This window comes from Seriola aureovittata, chromosome 15 (assembly GCF_021018895.1).
Source record: "Seriola aureovittata isolate HTS-2021-v1 ecotype China chromosome 15, ASM2101889v1, whole genome shotgun sequence".
In the NCBI taxonomy this organism is placed as follows: domain Eukaryota; kingdom Metazoa; phylum Chordata; class Actinopteri; order Carangiformes; family Carangidae; genus Seriola; species Seriola aureovittata.
In genome coordinates this window covers 22392746-22412189 of record NC_079378.1, presented here as the reverse complement: position 1 = coordinate 22412189, position 19444 = coordinate 22392746, and the positions used below count along the sequence as shown (strand labels likewise).

Sequence of the window (19444 nt, the reverse complement as noted above, 5' to 3'; positions counted from 1 at the left end):
CATCAATTTCTGCAGTTTGACCACCTGCCACAAGAGCTTCGATATCTACATTGTCTGTTTTCCAATCATTATCAATGGTGCAGAAAATTGAATACATAATTAAACCTTGACACTCTCGTGGTCAGTTATTTATCCAAGGTGCGCTCATCATGTAATCTTGATCTTTTTCAGTAATTTTCCCTCAGATTTAGGATGTCATTATTTCCCCTGATCTGCAAAGTGAAACAATTTGGCTGCTGAAACGGCTTCTTTGTTCGGAAAATGAAATCAGATATCCATCACACTTAAATGATGTATCAATATGAGCCCAGTCAATGTTTCATCACAGCGCAGCCTGTAGTCGGGCAGCACTGTCGTACTGTTAGTGTCAGTGCTGTCAGCGCTGCTATACGGTGCTGACTAGATCGGTTCCCTCACTTTAACACTGACATATCTGTACTGTAGACAAGATCCAAATGGACATGCGGCAACTATAATAGACAGGGCGCTAAACATATAATGCTACAAAAGACATTTCCATATACCTACCGGCAAAAGATAGGACAAGCTTTTTTCTCCCCTCTTTCATTGGTTTAGGACTTCCCTGTAGAGCTCGGTGGTACAGACCCGAGTCCGAGGTCTCAGGGCCTCCATGGTGAAATTTCTTTTTAAAAAGACATCGTCCTAATACGAGGTAAGATTACTCTGGTTGAATTAATGTACATTAACGTCTAGATGTTTACACGGCAGACAGACCAGACAGCACACGCGAGTAGTATCGTCAGGCAAGTTAGCCTAGCCTAGCTTAGCTTAGCCTAGCCTTAGCTGTTAGCTGGCAAATAGGGCGCTCTAATAGCAAAGGAGATAGCGTATGAGTCTTAGCTAAGTCACCGCAAGCTAGCTGGCAGCTAGCGTCTTTATAAACTGCCTAGTTGTAGTTGATTGTATCTTATGATATTACGTGTGCTTTAAAAATACACATGTATGTATATATATATATATATATACGAGTGCTATTCCCAGTAGTAGTTAGCATTAGTACTAGCCCAAGCGTTAGTTATCCGCGATATTTAACCACTTAGCTAACGGCTAACGCTACCTTGTTTTGTTAGCCATGTTATCATGATATTAACATCCGCTTTATTATTTTGTAGCTACAAATTAAGAAAACCTTTGGACATTATAATTACAAACACATCAAAGTGCAAAGCAAACTGTGAAAGAAATTAATGCATTGCCACTCTGTGTCTACCATTAGTCAGGCTTCTTCTGTTAGCTGGACTCTACTTGTGGGGTATTGTGTAGTTTCGTAGAGTGTCTGTAGTGTTTGCTAAACCCTTAGGTAAACCAGTGCATCTGATCATTCCCCACATGCTGGCTAGACTAGAAAAACTGTCCACTTTATGTGCTTCAGATAGCATCAGATTTTACCTTTTTAAATAGTCTGTTTTGCCTCTTCTCTCAAGGTTTATTTGCAGAGAGATGGCAGACAGTACAGGGCTGCAGTTTGTCAGCGCCTATGCTTTTGAAGCAATGCAAAAGGTGGATGTGGTTCGCCTGGCTGCCCTAAGTGACCCAGAGCTGAGGCTACTGCTTCCCTGCCTAGTGAGGATGGCTCTATGTGCTCCAGCTGATCAGAGCCAGACCTGGGCACAGGACAAGAAGCTCATCCTTCGCCTGCTCTCAGGAGTGGAAGCTGTCAACTCCATTGTTGCACTTTTGTCTGTTGACTTTCATGCCTTGGAGCAGGATGCACGAAAGGAGCAGCAGCTCAGGTATAACAGACTCACACATGGTAACATGATTAATGCCACAGTCTGGTATTGGGTGGAATTGGGAGTTCATTTTAGCTGTATACACAATGTGCTGTCTCTTCTGTCAGGCACAAGGCGGGTGGCTCTAATGGAGAGAGCATCTTGGTGTCACAGCTACAGCATGGCCTGACCCTGGAGTTTGAACACAGTGATCCCCTCAGGAGACTCCGCCTGACCCTCAGTGAACTGTTGGCAATCATGAATAAGGTACAGTCAGAGGTCCATACGTAATCCAGGAAATCACTGTACACTGATAACATTAAAGAATTTATCTTACATCATATGAAATAAATAACAAAAACAGGATGGTTCATAAAAAAGAAAAGAGAAGAATATGTGCTAAATGTTGTGAGATTAAATGGGATAAAAAAAAAAATACAAATTACAATCATAAAAGGTTGTTAAAATTGATTTAAAAGACAGGACAAACTATGCCTTCCTAAACTACCCAGATAACCAGCAGTGTTGATAAATTAGAGATTGCAGAAGCTGCGAATTTTGGTCATAATTACCAGCCTAAATCTGAGATGCTGCCTTAAGTGTAATATAGAGATGTTAAAGAGACATCCATCGGATGGTTGAATACAGAGAGATGGTGGTCTAAAGACAAAGAAATTAAGGGATGAATGACATGTACAAATAACTGAGTATTTAAAAATATTGTACTGATGGAAATGGGTCTCATGAAAGAAACAAGATTGCAGAGCTTTCTTTACTTGTTCCCAGATTTCTGGCAGCTGCTCTTACACTGATTGAAAAATTAAATGTTTCTCAGTATTGGAATTGTCCTTCAGTACTTTGATCTTCACCTAATAGGATGATTGATCCACACAGTCTGTTTCCTTTTCCCTTGTTTCTCAGGTGGCAGACTCAAATGGAGAGTTTTTCTTAAAGTCTTCTGAACTCTTCGAAAGCCCTGTTTACTTGGAAGAGGTTGCAGATGTCCTCTGTATTTTACAAGCAGGTACCCAACACCTTTCAACTTTTTAATAGTTTTTCTTAGAGGTGCTTTGCAAGTCTAATTGTGTTGAGTACAACAATAAGACTGAGAATTATAGGATCCACAATGCTCTACCATAGGTGATATGTGCAGGATTAGCTCATGTATGAAATTTTGTGATGCTAAATTAATCTGAAGGCCTGAAATGAGACTATGTATGTACATTTTTGTAGATATTTAGGTTTTTTCATGTCTAGAAATTGATAGGACTGGTCAAAATCAGAAGGCTTTTTTGTTGGCTGTTACAAAGAATGCGTCACTCACATGTTCACATTTGACTGTTTGGGTTGTGGATCCACATTTGCATTGTTAGGTCTCTCAATCATCATCAACGTGCTATATCAAACTTATTAGTGTACTAATACCTTTCTAATTGTGACACAAAGAGGGAGTCCTCATTATAGGAGAGCAGTCTGAGTACGACATAGAGATATGTTATGCTAATAGTGAGGTGAAAATACAGTATATACAAGCAAATATTAGCAATACATTAGAAAAACCATCTAATATTTTATATTGTGTAAAATGTGCCTGTCTTTTCTTGTTTCATAGAGCTACCTTCTTTGCTGCCCATTGTGGATGTGGCAGAAGCTTTGCTTCATGTTCGCAATGGTGACTGGTTTCTGTGTCTGCTGGTTGCCAATGTCCCTGACAGCTTCAATGAAGGTAATTCATCTGTGTCACAATACTGCACATAATGTCAGCCGATAATGTGAGATGGAGTGGCTGTTTAATTGCCAATACTGGCTTCATTGGGTTAGTGAGTGTGCCTCCTGTGGCAGAAATAGACCTTTACTTAAAATTACCTCACAGGCTTTCTGGGATAGCTTCATTATAATTATAGGCAGATTGTTATTGAGTTGCCATCACATGTTTTTGTTCTGAGTTCAGCTGTTTGTGCCTATAATTCTAACCATACCACAGGCCCGAGGGTATGTGTATTTATCTTTGATTGATGATGAACATTATTGTCCTGCTCTGGCTCACAGAGAGTGCAGTGTGTGCTTTGAGAGACTCATAGGAAAATGCTTGCTGTCTCCAATGCCTCCTTATCACACAGAGGGTCAGAGCTAAGTCAATAGCTTATTTGTGTGTGTTACATAACAGTCGGTGTCAAAGAATTCTTTTTGGATTTGTTACTGGAAAAGACCTTGTTCAGTTGAAAGTGAAATGAAATGATGTAAGTGTGAAGTGCTGGAAATAACTGTCTAGAAGCATGAAGGCCTATCACATTGAACACAAGCTGGTAACCAGACTTAATGCCACTGCCTCTTTTATGGCATATGAAATAATCCAGAAGTGGAAGCTAATATTACTTCAGTGCATGTCATAGTCTTGGCTAACCATAAACAGTTTGCCTTTTAAACTGTCAGGTGGAAAACAACATAAATCCTTGGAAATGATCTCCTCTGATGGCTGTTAAATCTTATTTGCAGGCAAATAAATGAGTCATGATTCTATGGAGTGTATGTGTTAATGGAGGAACACGACTTGTTCACGACATTGGAGAAATTATAGTGTTACTGTGTGATAGTGATGTACAGAAAGCCAAGAAACCTTTAGGCAAGGATTACATTATTAAAATCGGTGTCAGTGGGCAGGTTGGTAATAGACGTCATACCACCTCATTCAAAGGATGACCTTTTTTTTTCTGGACATTAAGTAGTCCAAAATTTTTAATGGTGGGTTGTTACATGCTGATTGTTTACTTAAATGTGCATGTCCATTTGTCTTTGCAGTTTGCAGAGGTTTGATCAAGAATGGAGAACGTCAGGATGAGGAGAGTTTGGGTGGTCGACGCAGGACTGAGGCCCTAAGGCAGCTGTGCCAGATGAACCCCTCACAGGCCCTCAACATCAGAGCTATGGTGGTCAGTGACACTATTCTTACCATGATCACAAAAAAGGAAAATGAATACGTGTTGCAGGATGGTTGTGTTTGGAGGGACATGATTGCATAGAAAATTAAGTGTGATCTCAACACAATTGTTTACTGTTACATTGTCTTAATTGATTGTCAAATGTCTGATCTTCTTAATGTTAGAATCAAAATCTATTTTGAATAATATGCTCCATTGCATGATGTGTTACATGACTGCTCATTGTTTAAGAATGATTTGTCAGCGAAGAAATTTTGCTATTATTATTATTATTATATTTTCTTTCACCTTAATGCCACCGTGAAGTCATTTTTCTTAACTCTCAACTGAGTTGACCAGTGATGGGCTCTGTTTTGTTTATTCTTTAGTTATTTCAAAAAAACACTTCACAAAGCTTAGAAGCACAGAAGATTTTTTTGTCTCTACTGATTTATGTTGTGAAACACTTTGTGATACTATCCCTGAAGGGATGAATTTGTCTTCTCGTTCCCTCTCTTCTCTCAAGAAGGTTACAGCGCAAGGTCAGTTATCGAACGAGGCCCAGGAGGTTGTACAAATTCATTGCCTTGTTGAAGGATGGATCAGCAGGACTCTTACTTTGCTCCATTTAATGATCTCAGGCAATAGAGCATGTCATGTTGTGCTGAAATGAGGGCATTTTAGAGACTAATCTGCCATAGTTGTTGGCAGCTGGTGTTTGTTAACATGTAGATGGGGGAGTTGGTTGCTTAGGAATGTATAGAAGGTGTAATGGTACAAGGACAGTGATGTAACAGCAGGGATAGTATTTAGAAACAACACACATTACTTCAAATGTTGAATATACTAAAAGACACCAAGGTTTAAAGTAGATTAGAGAAAGAATATTTCCAATATAATTTACTGTGTCTGTTACTGTGTGTCCTCAGGTGGAGGAGTGCCACCTGCCTGGCCTGGGTGTGGCTCTGACCCTGGACTATAAACCAGATACAGCAGATGAGGCAGTCAGTCCACTAGTCTCTTATGTCAGCGGTCTACTGCTGGGTACCAATAGCAAAGTCCGTACCTGGTTCAGCATGTTCATTCGCAATGGACAACAGGTGAGTGGACGGGATACAAAAAATGTAGTAGCAGAAGCAGTAGCATCACCTTAGTCTGGATAAAGCTTGGGCTTCTAATGTGCAAGTAATGTAATTCCTCTGGGTGTAAAAACTGTGGGTACAACCTCACAAACAGAAGCGTTAACACACACCCATGCTCTCATGGATGGTGTATGTCCTCAAGATTCACCTTCAAATAGTGGTATGGCTTTTGTTTTGTGTCACCCCCGTTCTTCCCTTTATTTATCAGTTGTTAGCTCCTGAACTGAATTACCCAAAATTTTAAGCTAATGTTCGAAATATAACAAAAGATATAAAGGGGCTCAGGGATCGTTTCCATCTCCTGGCATTTCTGGCAGTTTATGGATACAGGAACTTTAACAATCAGCCCGTCACTGAAAATGCCATAATCTGTTTACGTTTTCCTCTTACTCAGCTGTGTGGAAAAACCTTGCTGCAGAATTGGGGAAATGGTGGTGAAATGCTCCAACCCAATTTAGATTTTCCTATTCTGTTCATTATAATTTGCATATAGTCAATTAATTGATGCACAATAAAATTAAATGACAACTTTGTTTATCAACTAATTGTTCAAATCATTTATTAATCAAAAATGCCAAACGTTCTGTGGTTGCAGCACTGGCATGTGAATGCCTGTATGGAAGCACACCAGCTGACTCATGTCTTTCCCTCTCTTTCTCTCTGTACTGCCAGCGAAAGAGAGAAAGCAGCTCGGTGCTTTGGCAGATGCGCAGACAGCTGCTGCTGGAGCTGGTCGCCATCCTGCCACGCTCTCGCAGTACTCATGTGCCCAATGATGGTGACATTGGAGAGGGCAGCTCAGGGTACTCTGGCCTCAGAGAGGAGCATGTGGTGAAGGCCAGCGCTCTGCTCCGACTGTACTGTGCCCTCATGGGCATCGCCGGTCTCAGGTAGTTCAGAGCGGATGCAGTATTCCCCTGATATTTATTACTTGTGTGATCATGATATTGACATGTATTTTATTGTTTTGAGAGTTTGAAAGTAAGTGTATTGCTTGGTTCATAACTCATAACTTTTTATGTAGTATATAGTGTGTATATATATATATGATATATCTATTCAGAATAAAAAATAAAGATGTTCCTCAGACAATTAATTTGTCTAAAGTAGTGGTTTAACCTCAAAGCTCATGTCTTAAACATAAAATACTCATTGTGACCCTTCTCCAGACCGACAGATGAAGAGGCAGAGCAGCTGCTACAGCTGATGACCAGCCGGCCTCCAGCCACTCCTGCTGGTGTTCGCTTTGTCTCCCTGTCCTTCTGCAAGCTGCTGGCCTTCCCTACTCTGGTCAGGTACTAAAAGCTAGTCTTATGTACTCCTACTTTTAAAAGTTTTTTTTTTTTTTTCCCCCCCATACCCTGGGATCACAAACTCTAATCAACCAGCAGGTGCTCTTGAGTCTTGATTTACTGCCAATGCAGGCTTCATGCCAGAAGTCTTGTCTGCCTCTTTTGGCATTTAATACTGTCCTTTTGTTATATGGAGTGTGAACACTATTGTGTGTGTGTGTGTGTGTGTGTGTGTGTGTGTGTGTGTGTGTGTGTGTGTGTGTGTGTGTGTGCGTGTGCGTGTGCGTGTGCGTGTGTGTGCGCGTGCGTGTGTGTGTGTGTGTGTGTGTGCGCGCGTGCGTGTGCGTGTGTGTTTCTAGCACTCCAGAGCAGGAGCAGCTGATGGTCATGTGGCTTAGCTGGATGATCAAAGAAGAAGAATACTTTGAGAGGTAAGAAAAATCTCTTTATTTATGATAATGAGGCATTATGGAAAACTGTGGTTCTTAGTTTGTATGTCCAAAAAAATGTTTATACAATTTTTACCAAAAGCTGTTTTTTGAGATCTTGGTACCTCAGGACTTTTTTTTTTGCAATTCGTGTTCATCCCATTTTACTCAGTTGAATGACACAAGCTTAAACTTTTCTTATGTGATTTTTAAAAAGTGATATAGATGTACAATATGAGTATGATGCAGTGATAATTGTTACAATAAGAATTCTGTACATAACACCCACAAACGGCTGTAAATTGGCTGGAAATATTGTCAAAATTGAAATATGGCCAAGTGCAATATCCAAATTTCAGCAGCTGTTTTTGATAAAGGTAAAATGTGTCACAACATACGATAAATTAAGTATTGTGGTGATACAGAGATGCCTTGGCCTACAATTCATATTCTCCAGACGTAAAGGAACATGCTTGTTTGGTACAAGACCCAAAAAAAATTTTTTCTGAGAAAATAAAATGCAAAAATGACCATTTCAACTGAAAGTATGAATTGTAATGTCACATTATCTGTCAAAATAATCATGTGATTTTTTTTTTTTTCATCATTCAGCCCTTAATGAATTTCAAAAGCCACATTTCTCTCAGTATTATTTGAAGTTGTTTTCGGGTTTAGCATAGCATTTGCATTAAGGCAAAAGTAAAATCATAAAACAGCATCCCATCATATTTCACAGATTTAATATTGTAAGCTGCTAAAATAGTAATGTAATAACTTTTATGCTGATATGTTATGACATAATTCATAATGGAATAGCTGTTTTTACCAAATTACTAATGATTTTATAATGTTGCATTATCAAATATAGTAAAGCACCGTTAACATTTAAAGTATATTTATTTAATTTCTGAAACAATAGCTCCTTATTTTTTTGTATTTTCTTTTCACACTTTCAGTTGTTGTCGGATTTCTATGGTGTTACTGTTAATATTTGAAATTGTTTTTGTCTTCAGCAAATATCTGATTGTTATAGGATTCAGATAAAGAACACTGTCCTCCGTTGTTGCACTTATTATAAACTATTATGTTTTTGCTCACTGATCTTTTACTTCAGAACAGCATGTCAGCTACAGAGTTTACTGACACTATAACAGAGGAGGAGGTTGAGCAGAAACAAGATAAATATTCATTAGCTATGTAGGGAAGTTTGGATACCTCATGATTTTTTTTCTGCAGTAATTGGAATTAAGACTGAGGTGACAAGTAAATCTGGTAAATCCGATGTCTGTATTCCCAGTTGAGTGTGCGTTTGCTTTGTCTGTTTCCACTCTTTGGAGGCATTGGATGTTTCCCATGTAAATGTTTGTTGTTCATGGGAATAGCCAGTGATAAGCGATAACTGCAGCAGTACATTTGTCTGTCTGTTCATGACTCTGTACCATTTATAAAAAAAAAACAAATCATCAGTCTTAAGTGACTTTAGGGGAGACTAAGGGGATACAGGCTGATAGAAGAAGGTGTGGTATGAGTGAGCATATGTGTGGGTTGGTGCAACTGGCATAATCAGTTTATTAAAATTCTGTCCTGTAAACTGCCGGATTAACGACAAGTCTAAGTGTCTTTTCTCACTTGCTTCGCTTCCATATGTGTCTTCTTCCTTACAGTGCTGCAGGCGTATCTGCTTCTTTTGGAGAGATGCTATTACTGGTTGCCATGTATTTCCATAGCAACCAGCTCAGCTCCATTATTGAGTTGGTGTGCTCTACTTTGGGGATGAAGGTAAGGTGGTAGGTGGAAGGGAGGCAGTGATCAATACATCAGTCTGGCTGACCAGCTACTGGCCCCACTCCTCCACTGCAGCAGTGGTGCATATGAAGACTATAACACTGATGAAACAGTTGCAGCATACACATATCTACCAAGACACTCTATACCCTGTGGCCAATTTTCTGTTTTATTACTTATTAAGTGCACAATTGTTTCCTGCCTGTGTGCTAAGTAGTTTTCCTGTCTCAGTGTATTTTCCACTAAGATGTGTTATGTAATTGGATTTAGAGCCTGTTTGTTTCCACCCCTAGGGCAATCCTCTCAATTCAATGTTGTGATGTTGTGCCTGCCATGTAGAATTTTTCTTACGAAATATGAAAGGAGGGAATTACAAAATACCAGCACTCTAGCCTGCAGGTTGTTTTCACTCAGAGTAAACCTACCTCTGTTTATGTTCTTTTTTTAAATTAAATTTCTTTTTTTGCATTGTTAAACTTTCCACAGATTGCCATCAAGCCGAGCTCTCTAAGTAAGATGAAGACCATCTTCACACAAGAAATCTTCACAGAACAGGTACATACATTATAAGTCTATCTGCTGGTATATTTTCTTCCTGCAGTGATGACCTAGCCTTCCCACATGGTACATCGTGGTTACTGTTGCACCCTTTATGAATAAAGGGCAGCGCAATTTAATAATGTGATGTTAAAAGCTTTATATTAGGAGATATAGGAGCTTGTATGCGAACAAGCCAGATAAATTACTTTCAAACAAAGTTGTCTGCATTTTCACTACAATGTGATGTAAATCTGTAAAAAACCTGTAGGTGTTCTTTCCTATTTTCCATTCTTACTGTACTGATAACTTCTCATTTCTGGTGTGTAGGTGGTTACAGCCCATGCCGTTAGGGTCGCAGTGACCAATAACTTAAGTGCCAACATCACAGGGTTCCTCCCAATCCACTGCATCTACCAGCTGCTTCGGAGCCGAGCCTTCACCAAGCACAAAGTGTCCATCAAGGTATGATATGTGCACTGTATGGCTCATAACCATGCCTGGATGTCTTGCTACTAAATGTTACTATGTTACATCTGTTTAAAAAAATAAAAAATACTCCGGTGTATCTTCCAGGATTGGATCTATCGCCAGCTCTGTGAGACAACCACCCCCATCCACACCCAACTGATTCCTCTAATTGATGCCTATATCAACTCCATCCTCACTCCAGCATCAAAGGCCAACCCAGAGGCTACCAACCAGCCTATCACAGAGCAGGAGATCCTCAATGTCTTCCAGTGCTCTGCTGGGGTGAGTCATCCCTAGGGCTGCACCCTAAAAAGTTAACAGTACTGTACATTGCATTTTTTGGTTTAATCCTGTGTCATTTTCTTCATTTTATATCTTGTATTCTGATAATATCCAACAGTCTAAGTGTTTGAGGGCGATGCGATCCTCTTTAGAATTAATCGAGTCAGATCTGTCTTTTTAATGGCACTTAACAAAATGTTACCTTCATACACTTCAAACAGCTTCTCTCTCAGTCCTCCTGCCACACTGATGTATTTGACTTAATTATTGTTATAGCAGTAATCATTGTTGGAGTTCAGTCATGGTCTGTTGTACTGTACATTATATTTTATAGTATTCATCCCCTACGTTTACTGTGGAGCTTCAGGTTAATTTCATATTTGTTTTCAGGAGTAATTAATTATGTAACTGCACTGTAAGTCATTACAGTATGAGTAATGAATTACAAATCTGAGAAATGAGTTACAACACTGCTAAAACCATAGTCGAAATATAGATATAGAGGTTTGTCTTTAAAATTCCTTTCGCTTGAAAAATAGTCTTAAGAAAAAAATGTTGCTGGAAACACAATTTTCATGTCATAAATTAGTAAAAAATGTATTATGTACTTTGCAAAGTTGGAGGTGGCTGTAAATTGGGTTGTTGTAATGGAAATTACCATCAATTAATTGCCCAGCTCAAGCATCCCATGATTTTGTATTGATGATCCTTTTGAGAGTGTCCGTCCCCACATTCACTGATGATGCATAACCCCATTGTGCTGCCTGTCCTTTGCCTATAGAGGTTATATTTGCTTCTCTCTTTCTCTCTTGGTTAGCAAGGGGAAGGTGTCCGAGGGGGGCGACAGCGCTACTCCATCACCACCCAACTCCTTATCCTGTACTACATCCTGTCTTATGAGGAGAACCTGTTGGCTAGCACCAAACAACTAGGTATGTACAAGACAATAACAACGTCCCATACAGCACTGCATTGTGCCTGGCCTCCCTCTGTGCTGTTGGCTCACTTCCTTTCTATTTCTTATTTTCTTTTTTTTGGCTGTCAAAAATGCACCCATTGTCATCTCCTCCACTGAAGAAGGCATTGTATGTGAGATGGAGGGAATTTGTCAGGCAGTGAGAGGAGAATGGCAGCTTTTGTCCTCTGTTAAGTTGTAGGAGACACTCTCACTCTGGATGTGCAGTCATTCATCCTTTTCTCTCTCGACACTTACTGTTGGCCGCTTCATACAGAATAAATGGGGGGCTGACAAAGAGCCAAGTACAATGGCTGTGGGAGCTAAGCTAACTAGGACAGCTGTAGGTTAGATTGAGCATTAGCAGTTAGCCTAGTCAGTGTTTATACTCTCCCAGGACGAGATCTCCTTGTGCCCTTCATTAGGCCAGATTTATGTGAGAGTTTATGCCCATCTCTTTAATTGCTGTGTTTACCCAAGTGCTCCCGCAGCCTTCAAGGAAGGAGTAATGATGCCCATCAGCAGTGGTAATGAACCCACGTCAATGAAAAATCACCTCCGCTCCTCTAACACATAGGCACAGTGGCTCTGGCGTCCTTACACAGCCAAATAAAACACTTAAACTCTGTCATGTCCTTCTTTTGCTTTATGTTCTCATCCTGTCTATTTACTGTCCTATAGTTTATTTGCTTCACTCACCTTTTTGCTATTTTTTAAGCTCTGATGCAGAGGAAGCCAAAATCCTACTCAGCAGCCTTGATGGACCAAATCCCCATTAAGTACTTGGTTACCCAGGCCCAGGGACTGCAGCAGGAGCTAGGGGGTAAGACATGGTCTTAATTTCTATATCCACATATTTTTACCAATATAGTATTACATGCTTGAGTTACATGCCCAGATTATAGTATTGCATAGCACTTCACAATAAATTTTACTGCTGCAGAAAAACGTCCAATCTGTTTGTCTTTCCCCAAACTATATTTGCAGTTTTTTTCTGGGTAGTAATTAGCAATTATCTTGGTTATATATGACAAAAAATAAACTCTTTCCCTGCTCCCAGGCCTGCACTCTGCCCTGCTGAGGCTGCTGGCCACCAACTACCCCCACCTATGTCTAGTGGAGGACTGGGTGTGTGAGGAAGAGGTGACTGGCACCCTGCCCCTGCTGCGGAGGATGATGCTCCCCAGCAACACCTGCAGATACACTCAGAGCCAGCTCCACCAGGGTAAGCAGGGTTAGAATGAGGATGAGAGAAATGGGATTAGGGTGTAAGGTTAGGGATAGCATTTCTGAATTTAGAGATCTGAGTAGAGAGAGGAAAAGAAAAAACATATAAGTTAAAGCAAAGTGAATCCAGAAAGGTCTTATTGGCGAATAAACTAGAACCAGTGGTAATAATCTGCCTTGTATAGTCATATGCCATGTTATCAGTCATGGGTGGAAGTGGTACTTGTATTGAATAATACATTGACAGGTGAAAGCCTTTATCCAACTGAAATCTTATCTCGGTGGTTAATCCTTCAGGGTTTAAAGGATTATGCTGTAATTGGCTTTTCATTGATAGAGATTCTTAACAAAAGCATAAGTGTAACATATCAGTTTTACATGCTATTATGCAGGTTAATGTACAGTGTATATATACCTTTTACAAAGAGGTATTTTAAATATATTTGCACAACTGTGTTGTTATAATGCATCTAGAGTGTGTTTTTAGGTTTCCTCTGCACTGCAAACGTCCTCTGGATAATGGTGAAAAGAATGATGATAAGAATAGAAGAGTCTTAAAGTAGATGACCTGTAGTTTTTGTAGTTTTGTGGATAAAGTTAAAGGACAATACCTCTGTAGTTTTATTTTTTTCTCACCATCATTCAGTCTAAATAAATGTGTGCCAGATGTTGCCGCTGTCATCTTGCACTGCAGATTTTTTTGATACAGATTTTTCTGATAATCTCTGATAGTTTTTGGTTTCTGTCTATTTCAGTGTGTGCATTTAGTTCATGTCAGTTAAGGGGACACAACAAGGCTCCACAGCTCTAGAGTTTGAAGACTAATTCAACAGTTTTTCCTCCCCCAGCCTTTCAGAAGTTGCCATCCAGCAGTCCCAGGTTGATGCGGATCCTGGAGCACTTAACACTGCTTTCACCCGGAGACCTGATCCCTTATGCAGAAGCCCTCACAGCCAGCATGGCTCTGCTGCTGGAGCCTGCGGTGCCTCGTCGCATATTGCAGACCCTCAGCAAACTCTGGATGTGCCTCAACACTGTAATGCCCCGCAGGTACGTACTCTGGACTTTGGATTACATGTTGTGGACGTAATATAGGAAATGCTACTGTGACGGCCTTAATCAAGAATACCACTGAATGTCACATGGGAATAATACATCATGGTTATTGGAATTTTCGATTTATTTACATTGTGCGAGTTTAGATTTCATAGATAATTTATATTCCTAGTGGATGTTGGATATTTTCTGTGTTATTTGTATGCCCTAAATTAATGAGTCCAAACAAGTATGTTCTTCGCTAATTAGAATTTGGGCTCTTTGGGAGCTCAGCCTAATAAGAAAAAGTAAAAAAAAAAAAAAAATAAAATAAAAAAAAATCTGAATTCAGGGCCCAAAGAAAATTAGAAATATGAATCCAGAGATGAAGTGATATTCCCTTTTCCCCGGTTCAATTTATAATTGTCTTTTCAATAGTACTTGACATGGTGTCATCTCTACCAAGGCTCTGTAAAGTTGCCGTGAGGCTCAGTAAATGGATTAAAGGAGAACATGTGGAGCAAGAGTTGTGGCCCTTAACTCCAGGCCACTTGCTCAGTGATTCCTGTGTGAATAGATCAGAGGTATCGAACCAGGAAACTCTGTCAGCCTGTGTGAACTCTCTGGACAGAGGACGGCGACCCTCACTCTGCCCCTCGGCCCACAGGAGCACAGTTACCAAGGCTCTGAACAGACATCCTATTGATCCAGAAGGGGTCTCTAACAAGAAAAACTCGGGGCAGGAAGACTGAGGGAGACTCCATGAGGGAGACGAAAGGGACTGGTGCCCCCTCTTCTCTTCCTCACTCCCTGTTGTAGTATTGGATGTTGCAAAGGGCTACACCAGAGGCTTTGGTTAATCTAGGAGGAGGGCAGCAGTGTCAGATTTCACACAGATCAACTGATTGATGCGAGTATGCTAGCTGCAGGAAGGCTTGACGCTCCAAGAGTTTCCTGCTGTTTATAATTTAGCATTGGTCTGATAAAACAGACTGAGGGTGAAATGCTGCCACAAGCTCATCTGTGAGTAACTGAATCACAAGTCATTAAACCCCTTCTGAAGTGTGTCACACTGTATTTTTAGTGGAGTTTGAATATTTCTCTTCCAAAATACAACATTTACAGTAGTAAAAGTTTTAATCTCAACAGTCTCATTGAGTTGTATATAATGTTGCAAGTCAGGTCCTGATTTCCTCCACTTCATAATACTTAGTGCAGTATGAATAAATGTTAAAACTATGTCAAATGTGTTTGTGTTGCAGGTTGTGGGTGATGACAGTAAATGCCCTCCAACCCTCAGCCAAGCTGCTCAGGCAGCAGAAATACACTCAGAACGACCTGATGGTGGATCCTCTCATAGTGCTGCGCTGCGATCAGAGGGTATACAGGTAATTAAGGGACTGGCCATCTTCTAAAAAGCCAGACATTCTTCAAAGGGACACATCCAGTGGACACACAAACAGGCACTACTTTTAATTTAAAACTGATATTTAGTAAGAATTCTTTTTAGTTTATTAAAGTTGTGTTTAGAATCTGGTTTCCATCATCATTAAAGCTCAAGTGACCTGTGATTCCACTGTGTTGGTACCTTTTTGTTTTTGTTAATTTCTAAAAAGGTTTTGTGGATGTGCACATGACATGACTTTCTAAATTGCACCAGGTAACAACGAACAGGTGATTGATTCTTACCTAAGTAAACAAACAGATCTGACTTGTATTTTTTTCCCAGGTGTCCTCCTTTAATGGACATTGTCCTTCACATGCTGAATGGTTACCTGCTGGCCTCAAAAGCCTACCTACACTGCCACCTGAAGGAGACGGCTGACTTTGATCGGCAGACCCAGACAGTTTCAAGCCTCGGGGTTCCTGGACAGCCAGATACACCTGAGGTCACCAGGGAAGAGCTGAAGAACGCACTTCTATCTGCGCAGGTATTTTAACCGCTGACAGATTCACTCGCACTTTGTTGCTCTTACCTACTCATATCACACTTTTTTAAGGAATACAGTTATGGGAGATCTGTAAAGCAGTAATGCAGAAATAATATGTCATGAGAGATGACCTTTCACACCCAGCCATGGTAACCACCTGTTTCTATTATACCCCCAGGACAGCGCAGCAGTCCAGATTCTCCTTGAGGTGTGTCTGCCAAACTCCGAAGAGCAGCAGCTGGGGGCCAACACAGAGAGCCTGCTGAAGAGCATCAGGGGCCCCATGCCAGGGAAATTGAAACAGGGAAGCCTGGGCCCAAGAGCCAGAGGGGGCGTGGAGGACACTGAGCCAGAGGGAGGCCTGCTCAGTGACTTGAGGGAGGTGCAATGTCTCATCTGTTGTCTGCTGCATCAGATGTTCATCGCTGACCCCAACATTGCCAAGTTGGTTCACTTTCAGGTAATACAACAGGAAAAAGGCTGGCAGGTTTACACTCAGAAACGCTGAGGGGAGAATGTTAAAACGCGACTGAATCAAAATTGAGCAGGGGGACATGTTGCTCTTGAGTCTGAGGTTTTTTTTTTTTTTAAATCAGCACCTTTGGGTGCGTCTTTATAACATTCCTGCATTACTGGATCCTCCTCCTTTCCTTTAGATTTTGTCATTTGAGAGTAATGCTGTCATGCAACGACCCTTTGTGATAGTGTGCTATATTGCTGAAAATACATTCTAGTCAGTTTTTCAAGAAGGTGCCAAGTCATGTTGACCTCATTAGCCATCCCACTCTGCCATGGCATTAGTGGTAAGTGAGTGCAGCGCTCCCAGACGGAGCTGACGACCATATGGTGGACTTCACCACACCAGTCCTTCCTCTGTCACACTAATCCACCCTTGTCCACACTTCTAAGTAAAAGCTGCTGTGTGCATTTGCATATACACACATATTTAAGATGGTTACTTGTGTGCCTAGATGACTACTTGATTAAATTTAATGTATATTCCTTATCCTCCTTTATTATTCTAGGTTTATGATAAGTTTTATATTTCTTATTCTCTCCCTCTCTGTGGCTCTCTCTTTCTGTCAGGGTTACCCTCAAGCTCTGCTGCCTCTAACTGTGGCAGGCATCCCCTCCATCCATATCTGTTTGGACTTCATCCCAGAGCTGCTGGCCCAGCCCCAGCTGGAAAAGCAGGTGAGGCCTCCCAACCTCCCCTCCCCTCTCCTCTCCTCTCCTTCCCTCTCCTCCCCTCTCCTCTCCTCTCCTCTCCTCTCCTCTCCTCTCCTCTCCTCTCCTCTCCTCTCCCCTCCCCTCCTCTCCTCTCTCCGTTGATTCTTTGCATATTCTCTACACAATTAAGTGGGAAATGTACAGCCGTTGTGATTGTGTGTGTCCTTACAGATCTTTGCGATCCAGTTGCTATCGTACCTGTGCACCCAGTACGCCCTCCCCAAGTCCCTCAGTGTGGCCAGGTTGGCCATAAGTGTCATGGGCACCCTCCTTACAGGTCTGTGAACAGCTTTTGTCTCATCTCATATACTCATGCTTTGGGTTGTAGCCTCGTTCATTCAACCAACTTCTTTTTATCTACTTCTGCGTCTCCATCATTGAATTTCCTCCCAGCAGACTCACTGTATACTGTTAATTACCATGCATCTTGTATAAATCAGCTACGGTCATACAGTATGCCATGATATATTTCTCCCTATATTTGGCTGCCACCATCTGGCGTTTGGCTGTTAGTGCAGCATTCTCTGTCCATTACGTAAGTGTAAAATGTGTACCAACCTATTAGCCACTGTATTTAATGTTTACAAAGGTCTTGTGCATTCTGTAAGTGTATGTGTGTGTTCTGTTTTTCAGTGCTGACTCATGCCAAGCGTTTCTCCTTCTTCATGCCCACCCTGCCCTGCCTTGTGGCTTTCTGCCAGGCCTTCCCTCCACTCTATGATGAAGTGGCAGCTCTGTTGGTACAAGTGGGCCAAGTTTGTGCCTCTGACGTAGCCACAAAAGCCAGGGACATTGACCCTCTCATTGCCCGTAAGTATAGTACACATGCTTTGTAACAATTCCTTTTTTAATATTAAACTAAAAGTCTTAAATTAACATGAAAATGTTCAAATGTAGACATGGACACAAAAAATATTCTGGCCTTTTTTTGTATAACAAAGTAATATTGGTCGGCCTTTTCTAAAATCGGCTGCAACCTGTACTTATATAAATGTGCATATCACAAACTGTGTAAACAAGTCTAGTGTGATGAAGACAGATAGTAAAGAGTATTACTGAAGAGATCAACTGTTCAATAAAATAAAAAAAATAAATGTTCTAAGCAGATGATTGTTTTCCTACCTTAGGCCTGCAGTACCTGAAAGAGAAGCCTCAGGAGGCTCTGGTTCATGGAGAAGGATCCTCAAAGCTGACATTACCCCAGAAGATGGCAGAAGAACTGGGTGGAGCTGACCCTGATGTTCAGCTATGCTACTGTTTAGAGGCCACCTTCATGGACATCATCAGCTCCACCCTACATGGACTATAGGCCAGACACACACAGAGAGGAGGGACTGGGCTTCAACCAACAACTCTTAACACTGCCCCTGAAAGACATTCACACTCCCAAGAAGGGCTTCTGTCAACACATCCATTCATACTCAACAAATGGTCTCAGACAGATGCACCTTTGTCAAGGCCTTTTAGATAATGTCAGGGTTTGGGCTGTTGTCATTCTGTGCACATAATGGGACGTGTGCTGTAAATCTCTAGTCTTTTAACTCTGCCAGTCAACTAATGAAAAATACATTCTTAACCATCAGGGTCGTGTTTAACACGCTGTAAATAAATCATGATTTCCAATTTATTTAGAAAATGTGTGTTTATGTATTCACCGTTTGTAGAGAGTAAAAATACTGTTATAGTGAATATTGTTAAAAGGGTCCATTTTCTTGACCTCAGGCATATTTTTCTAAGTTGTAAGTGTTATGACCTTTTTCTTAGCAACTGAGAAAATGAAAATGTTGCCTCGAAATAATATGTAGAGCTTTTGTACTTTATTTGTTTGTAATAAAACAAAGAAAACACTTGGAATTGATGAGGTGTTTTTTGGACAAATGTAAAACATTGTGGTTCAGGGGGTGTGTTGTGTCCATGATCTGTGCCTTTGGTCAGAAATCAAAATCTCGTTTGAGACATTTTTCTTCTTCTCTAACTTGTCTTGGTCGCATGGGGTTTTTGACTTGGACGTGTGGTCCGATTTCGACCACATACAGTTTATGGATCAGGGTCTGGGTGAGATCAATGACTGCTTGAATGTCAATATAACTATAAATAAATCAAGGGTTTTTTTTTTTTTCTTTGCAGCCTGTCCTGTGATCTCGCGATGTTTTCAGTGTGTCAATGAGAATTTTGGTGTTACCGGCGCGAGTCAGAGGCCATCATCCAGCATGAGACTCTCAGAAAGGTAAGGTAAGGTAGAAATGGCTATCATTAAGCTAGTGTGAAGTTCTTACATGAATGAAAGGGTTGTGGAAATGTATTCACCTAACGAGGCCAACGTGACATAAAATGAATACTTGCTTTAAAGACATTGAGGAGGAGAGGTGGTGAAAGCTTCAGGTGCCAGTTTCGAGTGAGAGTAGACTACGGTCTGTATGTATTAAACTGCTAGAAGTTCAATTTTGACTTAACAAATAAAGAAACCTCTTTTACTCA

General features: G+C 40.8%; 1 protein-coding gene across 1 annotated transcript; it reads left to right on the top strand.

Moving 5' to 3' along the window:
* The first annotated feature begins 366 nt into the window (after positions 1-366).
* Positions 367-18820, top strand: ints2 (integrator complex subunit 2). Its single transcript, XM_056398180.1, has 25 exons — positions 367-673; positions 1446-1754; positions 1862-2000; positions 2655-2757; positions 3346-3459; positions 4533-4663; positions 5581-5751; positions 6466-6683; positions 6963-7088; positions 7445-7516; positions 9178-9292; positions 9785-9853; positions 10166-10300; positions 10412-10588; positions 11406-11520; positions 12262-12366; positions 12604-12768; positions 13619-13820; positions 15068-15193; positions 15535-15736; positions 15915-16196; positions 16823-16930; positions 17138-17243; positions 17600-17776; positions 18094-18820. Exons 2-25 carry the CDS (start codon positions 1462-1464, stop codon positions 18273-18275), a joined length of 3633 nt encoding a protein of 1210 aa, XP_056254155.1. The 5' UTR covers positions 367-673; positions 1446-1461; the 3' UTR covers positions 18276-18820.
* Positions 18821-19444: the final 624 nt, after the last annotated feature.

Bases quoted from the DNA above. Each gene is read 5' to 3' on its own strand.
- ints2 (XM_056398180.1), top strand. From the start codon at position 1,462: ATGGCAGACAGTACAGGGCTGCAGTTTGTCAGCGCCTATGCTTTTGAA. The intron at 7,089-7,444 runs GTACTAAAAGCT...GTGTGTTTCTAG, and splicing joins GCCTTCCCTACTCTGGTCAG to CACTCCAGAGCAGGAGCAGC. The intron at 15,737-15,914 runs GTATTTTAACCG...TTATACCCCCAG, and splicing joins ACGCACTTCTATCTGCGCAG to GACAGCGCAGCAGTCCAGAT.